The sequence below is a fragment of the Otolemur garnettii genome, unplaced genomic scaffold, assembly GCF_000181295.1.
Source record: "Otolemur garnettii isolate 467f Iridium unplaced genomic scaffold, OtoGar3 scaffold00067, whole genome shotgun sequence".
Classification (NCBI taxonomy): domain Eukaryota; kingdom Metazoa; phylum Chordata; class Mammalia; order Primates; family Galagidae; genus Otolemur; species Otolemur garnettii.
This window is the reverse complement of record NW_003852462.1, coordinates 6,124,219-6,130,923: the sequence shown is the minus strand read 5'-3', so window position 1 is coordinate 6,130,923 and position 6,705 is coordinate 6,124,219. Positions and strand designations below refer to the sequence as shown.

General features: G+C 55.8%; 1 protein-coding gene across 1 annotated transcript in view; it reads left to right on the top strand.

Moving 5' to 3' along the window:
- Positions 1-6,339, top strand: part of SLC2A5 (solute carrier family 2 member 5) — a 22,420-nt gene extending 16,081 nt beyond the window's left edge. Inside the window, exons 5-12 of the mRNA XM_003793250.3 lie at positions 1,361-1,513; positions 3,150-3,275; positions 3,345-3,532; positions 3,645-3,755; positions 4,285-4,386; positions 4,974-5,049; positions 5,354-5,481; positions 5,576-6,339. Coding sequence (XP_003793298.1) covers positions 1,361-1,513; positions 3,150-3,275; positions 3,345-3,532; positions 3,645-3,755; positions 4,285-4,386; positions 4,974-5,049; positions 5,354-5,481; positions 5,576-5,779 — 1,088 coding nt within the window. The 3' untranslated portion in view covers positions 5,780-6,339. The remainder of the gene's footprint in view (positions 1-1,360; positions 1,514-3,149; positions 3,276-3,344; positions 3,533-3,644; positions 3,756-4,284; positions 4,387-4,973; positions 5,050-5,353; positions 5,482-5,575) is intronic.
- Positions 6,340-6,705: the final 366 nt, after the last annotated feature.

The window sequence follows — 6,705 nt, the reverse complement described above, 5'->3', positions numbered from 1 at the left end:
CAGCCATCATTGTTGTTTGGCGGGCGGCCTGGGCTGGATTCAAACCTGCCACCTTAGGTGTATGTGGCTGGTGCCTTAGCCACGTGAGCCACAGGCACCAAGCCTAAAAGGTATTTCTTTTCCTCTGCAGCCCTTTGAGCACTGGGCCTCCCCACCACACCTCCAGACATACTAAGAATTGCTTTATTTTTTTTGCAGTTTTTGGCCAGGGCTGGGTTTGAACGTGCCACCTCCAGCATATGGGGCTGGTGCCCTACTCCTTTGAGCCACAGGCACCGCCTCTAAGGGTTGCTTTAAAGACTGCCCCTTTTGCTCTGAAGATAGGGAGGAAGTTGGCATTGAGGAACTGGGATGTCTCTCCTGTGATACTGAGCAGAGATGTCCTTAGGCAGAATCTCCGAGCAGGACAACCTGGCCTTCCATCCCTCTTGTCTTCTGTTACCAAATCCCCTTCCCTCCGCAGCAGCCCTGAGCCCCACTCAGCCCACACTGTGTTCCCCAAAGTCACCCATGTGGCTGGAGCCTCCCTCTCAGGCTTGACCCAGGACTAGGTAAACCATATTTGGGCTGGCAAGAGCCACTCTGAGCTTCTTCTGAGATCCCCAGCCTCTCTCTGTGCTTTTTGGAGAATTACATAGGAAATATATGTGAAAATATATTTTCACATGTATTTGAAAAATATATAATCTGTAAAATTAGGTTCCACCTTGTCTTAAGGGGGTCAGCTTCCAGTATGATGGGAAAATTCACAAGTTGTTCAGAAGTAGTCCAGGCATTACATAAATCCCAGAAATGCAGATGTTCCACAATATACATTGAAATTTATAATGTTTATTGATAAATATAGCTTATCCTTAAATGTGTATGAAGGCGTCTCTGCATTAGTTTATTATATAATATACCATTCCTGAAAGGTAAAGCTTGGGGTCAGGGATCCCTGGCCTTTCCTTAACAGATTCCCCCTAAGGATCAAGAAGGAAGAAGTGTCCAAACCACAGTCAGACTCAGGCCAGGTAGGAGGGAAGACCCGAGGCCTGGCTGGCCTGTGTCCCGGGCGATACCTGTCTGGAAGCAAGGGCTCCCCTTCTCCCCCTCAGCTTCTTTGGTCTTTTTTAGTCTTCCCTTGAAGCAGCGGTTCTCAACCTGTGGGTTGCAACCCCTTTTGAACAATAAAAATACATGGTAGCATTAGGAAGGTTGAGAACCACTCCCTTAAAGTATAATGGACTAAGAATTAAGAGGTGTTTGCAGTTTGGGGGAGTTCTGGCCTTACTAAGAAAGAATAAACATATTTGCAGACACAGCTCGCTCCTGCCAGACGAGCTCTTCCCAATGGTGACTTTCTTTCAATCCTCTGCAGGCTTGTCCTCCAATGTTGTCCCTATGTACTTAGGAGAGCTGGCCCCTAAAAACCTGAGGGGGGCCCTCGGGGTGGTGCCCCAGCTCTTCATCACTGTCGGCATCCTCATAGCCCAGATCTTTGGTCTTCGGAACCTCCTCGCAAATGAAAATGGTGAGTTCAGGATGTCTGGGGACATCCCTTGGCCCTCCCACTGGCTCCTAAGCCATCACCACAGGGCAGGCCACTCCTGCAGGCTGGTCTATGCTAATAGGCTGGCTGTCCTTGAGACCCCCCTACTGCCCTAATCTCACAGTGCTATGTGCCATCTGCCCGTGTGCAGTGACAGCTTAGGGCTGTTTTCTAGTCCCTCTTAGCAGAAGGATGAGGTGGCTTTAAATGACTCGGCTTCTCTTGGCCTGCTCAGCGGCTGTCCGTCCAGAAGTCCATGGTATAGTAATGACAGCCACCAGTGTGCCAGGTTCTGAGCTCAGAGCATCCCTGGCTCCAGTTTACAGGAACCTCTGAGTAGCACTGCTGCCTGGGGCCAGGTAAATTATCCCACCCCACAGACCAGAAAGGGGAATGCCAAGGGTCTGAGCGACCTACCCCTGTAGGTGCAGTGGTGAGTAGTCCCAGACTCCACCTGCACCTTCCCAAGAGAACTCATGGCCTGGCACAGGGTAGGCTCACAAGAACTCACAACTGGCATTGTTTTTGTGTGACCGCAGCTTTCTTTGTCTTGGGTCTCAAACCTATAAAAGGAAAACCTTATTAACCATTGCACCAGCCAAGATATAGGAAGTGCTCACGGAGCCCAGGAACCAGGTCTTTCATATCCATTCGCGTACTCCTCTACACAGTCCCACGAAGCCTGCCCTGTCACCACACCCACTTCACAGATTCAGACCCCGAGGTACAGAGGGATCCGAGGACTTGTCCAAGGTCTCATTAGGACACAGCTGGGGCCGTGTTGAAGTACCTCACCCTCCTCCCTTTCCGTCACCCCTACATGCATTCAGGACACCTGCATCTAGGTGCCTGCGCTCATTAGATGCAGGGACCAGAGTGAGGAAGCTAGATTCCTGTCCCCAGAGCTCCCTGCAGCAGGATGCAGAGCCTGGCACGCACGCTGCTCCAGGCTGCGAGGGCGCGAAACTGAGGTTCATTTTCTCCCCTTTGCCTCCAGTTTCACCTTTGGCAGAGATGGGGTTAACGTCACCCACATCTGAATTTTGTGTGCTGGAATCACACTGTAGGTTGTCACACGCCACATCACACGGGTGAGGTGTGTCTGTGTCACAGCTGCACCTTTGTGCAGTGGCAAACCCCACCGTAGGAGACACCACGGCCAGCGGGGGACGTGAGGATGTCTGAATGGTGGCTGGTTTTCATTTCTATCATCAGTGCTCCTGTGACCGTCCCAGGCTGTCCTGGGGGCCCAGGCCCAGGCCCAGGCATTGGGCATAGCAGGAAGTGCGTCTAGCTCCTCCGCCCCTGCCAGACTGTCCTCTAGAGGACACCTGTGTCTCCATAGCGACCTCCCCTTTGCCCCTGTTCTCAGCCATTCTCTCCCATTCCGTCCGCCCTGGGTGTGGGGTGGTTATTCATTGCATAGCCACGCTGCAGTTCCTGGGTATCTGTCGCTCGAGAGGCCTGTGCTAGGTGCTGGGGATGCAGGGTGAGAAACATGCCATCTCTGTCCCCAAGGAGGCTGTGTCCTGGCTCGGGGTCTCAGGGCAGAGGCAGAGGGGGAGGCACATGTGGTCGGGTGGCCGGGAGCCTCTGCCAGCAGCTGCCTTCCTCCTAGGCTGGCCCATCCTCCTGGGGCTGACCGGGGTGCCTGCGGCGCTGCAGCTGCTCCTGCTGCCCTTCTTTCCCGAGAGCCCCAGGTACCTGCTGATCCAGAAAAGAGATGAAGAGGCTGCCAAAGAAGGTGGGTGACGTTAGCCCGGGGCGGGCGGGCTTGGGAGGCTCTGGTCTGACGCGAATTTGCCACCTTCAGCCCTAAAGACGCTGCGGGGCTGGGACACGGTGGACATGGAGGTGGAGGAGATCCGGCAGGAGGACGAGGCGGAGAAGGCCGCGGGCTTCATCTCTGTGCTGAAGCTGTTCAGGATGCGGTCCCTGCGCTGGCAGCTGCTCTCCATCATCGCCCTCATGGGTGGCCAGCAGCTGTCCGGGGTGAACGCGGTACCTACAGGGCAGCTGAGGGCCATGGGCCTCAGGGTGGAAGGCGGCGTCCCCATGGGGCGGCGGCACCTTCCCGCGGCCTCCACCCCCAGCCCCTGCTGTGTCCTTCCAGATCTACTACTATGCAGACCAGATCTACCTGAGCGCCGGCGTGAACGAGACCCAAGTCCAGTACGTGACAGCTGGCACGGGGGCCGTCAACGTGGTGATGACCATCTGTGCCGTGAGTATCCCGGGGAGCTGAGGTCCCACTGGCCCCCAGGGACAACTCAACAGTAGCGTGGGGGCTGACCGAGGAAGTAGGGCAAGGCAGCAGCTGTCCCTCGGGCTCCGTTCCCCAGCTTCCAAGCTCTCTCTTGTGTCACGCCTGTGGCTTCTTGTGGCCCCTACTCCAGACATTCCGCCCAGCAAGGTGACTCTGCTCCAGCTGTGCAGGGCCCATGCTTAGGTCCATGGTGTGGCAATGTCAGAGGTCCCTATACTGGGCACAGAGCCTGGGCAGACCTGGGGCCGGCTTGGCCACCCCCAGATGGAGCCAGACCCCTGGTGGGCAGAACTCTTAAAATGCATCTGGCATGGGGCTTCCAGTGGCTGCAAGAGGCCTAAGATTTAAGGTTGGGAGAATTAGGAGGCCTTGGAGTGGAGTCTGATGTGGGCAATTAGACCAAGAGACACAGCCTGATGTCCCGCAGGCCACCAGGGGCACATTCTAGCTGGATGTATGGCTTCCCCTGAGACCCCCGTCCCCACAGGTGTTCGTGGTGGAGCTGCTGGGCCGGAGGCTGCTGCTGCTCCTGGGCTTCGCCGTGTGCTTCAGCGCCTGCTGCGTGCTCACCGTGGCCCTCTCGCTGCAGGTGAGGGAGCCCTGCTGGCGGGGCCACCAGCCTACTCCCACCCTTTTAAAGAAAGAGAGATCAGGCTCGGCGCCTATAGCTCAACCAGCTAAGGCGCCAGCCACGTACACCTAAGGTGGCGGGTTTGAATCCCCAGCCTGGACCCGCCAAACAACAATGACGGCTGCAACCAAAAATAGCCAGGGCGTTGTGGGGGGCGCCTGTGGTCCCAGCTACTTGGGAGGTGGCGGCAAGAGACTCGCTTGAGCCCAGGAGTTGGAGGTTGCTGTGAGCTGTGATGCCACGGCACTCTACCCAGGGGGACAGCTTGAGGCTCTGTCTCAAAAAAAAAAAAAGAAAGAAAGAGAGATCAAAATGGGTTCGTTTTAGCAAATACAACCAGTCAGATATCTCGGGACCACATGACACCCCACCAGTACCCCAGGGCCACTTTCAGTGAATTTTCCAGTGGGTGGTGGGGGTGATGCTGCTGAGGGAGGAGCTAGGGCCCATCTTCTGCTAGGCAGGGCAGGCCAAGGATTCCCGAGGTCCCCACCCCAGCTCACCTGTGCTGGGCCAGGTCTGAACCCACTGCTTTCTCCCCACAGGACACGATATCCTGGATGCCTTATGTCAGCATCGTCTGTGTCATTGCCTACGTCGTAGGACACGCCATTGGACCCAGTATGTACTGAAGCCCCCTCCCTGCACCATCAGTCCCAGCAGCTGCTGGCTGAGCTCCTTAGAGAGACTTCAGGAATCCTGAGGCATCCCTGAAATGGCTTCTCTCCCCTCCCCTAGGGGCCGCAGGGCCCGGGAGCGGCATAATTAGGGATAAAGAGCAAAGGGAACATGCTGGCCTGTGCTGTGGCAAAGTAGACCTCCCATGAGGACACTGGCACTTCCACGGATGTGCAAGGAGGTCATCCGTGGGGCCGGCCATCGTTGTACCTGCTAACTGCCTCCCCTCCCATGCCCCTCTCCCCAGGCCCCATCCCCGCCCTGCTCATCACTGAGATCTTCCTGCAGTCCTCCCGGCCGGCCGCCTTCATGGTGGGGGGCAGCGTCCACTGGCTGTCCAACTTCGTGGTGGGCTTGATCTTCCCATTCATCCAGGTAAGCAGCACCCAGAGCCCCAGATTCGCAGCCCCCACTCGGGAGAGCGAGAACCTGTGGGCCAGCGCCCCCCACCTGCTCCCTCTTCCCGCAGGAGGGGCTGGGCTCCTACAGTTTCATCGTTTTTGCCGTGATCTGTCTCCTCACCACCATCTACACCTTCCTGGTGGTCCCTGAGACTAAGGGCAAGACCTTCATAGAGATCAACCAGATTTTCACCAAGATGAATAAGGTGTCAGAGGTCCACCCTGAAAAGGAGGAACTGAAGAATCTTCCCCCTGTCAGCTCGGAACAGTAACTCCGGGGAAAAGAGGCCTGTTCAGTGAGTCTTCGTGGAGCTTCCCTTCGGCCTTTTTTCCTGACTTCTAGTCATCTGTGAACATTCAGGAGGAAGGCAGGTCTGGGTGGAATGCGGCCTCTTTCCGGCCTCCCCGCCCTAGCAGGGACTGTCCACAGGCTTCTGTGCCATGCCGAAAGCTGGGCTGTCTCCCTCCAGATGGGCCTGTCACCCACCCTGAGTCAGGCAAACAGCTGGTCCTCTGCCTTGCTGGGCTCGCCATTGCGTGGCTCCTGATAACACAACTTTCCTAACAGAAAGGGGTTAAATTTGCCGGGGAAACTAACTAACTCTTCTCCGTGCCTGCCCTGGCTGGGACCACAGGCGTTTGATGAGAGCCATTGTCATCCTCTTCTCAGAACCTTCCCCAGACACATTTGTGCTGGACAGTGTGAAGTCAGAAATAATGACATCCAGAAAACTAGATCTAGGGGACCTCTAGGGGAACGGATCCCTGTGGAGATATTAACTGAGCGGAATTATTACTCCTAAATTATGTTGTTAGTGGGAAATGGAGTTGATTCTGTATAGTCAATAAAACGAATCTGATCACTTTTCCCTAAAACGTGCTGCTTTTCTGTGAGCAGGTGGGAGGCAAGGGGGGGAGTTCCCTGCTCCTTCGGGGGCTTGGCTACATGGGGTGTTGGCTTCTGGAGGGCCGGGGCTTGGCCCATTGTGTTCATTCCTGAACCCCAGAGCCAAGCAGGGGTGTGGCCTGCATGGACTCTCAGACAGTATCCTCTGCAAGAAGGGGCAAGAGGAGGTAGCAAAGAAGTGAGTTCTTAAGTTTAAGATTGGTGAAGCCTCTGCTCATGCTCAGGTGTGCAGTAAATATTGAGGATCCTGGACGTGAGTCTTGGAGGGGGGAAGGGAGAAGGAGTGGGTGC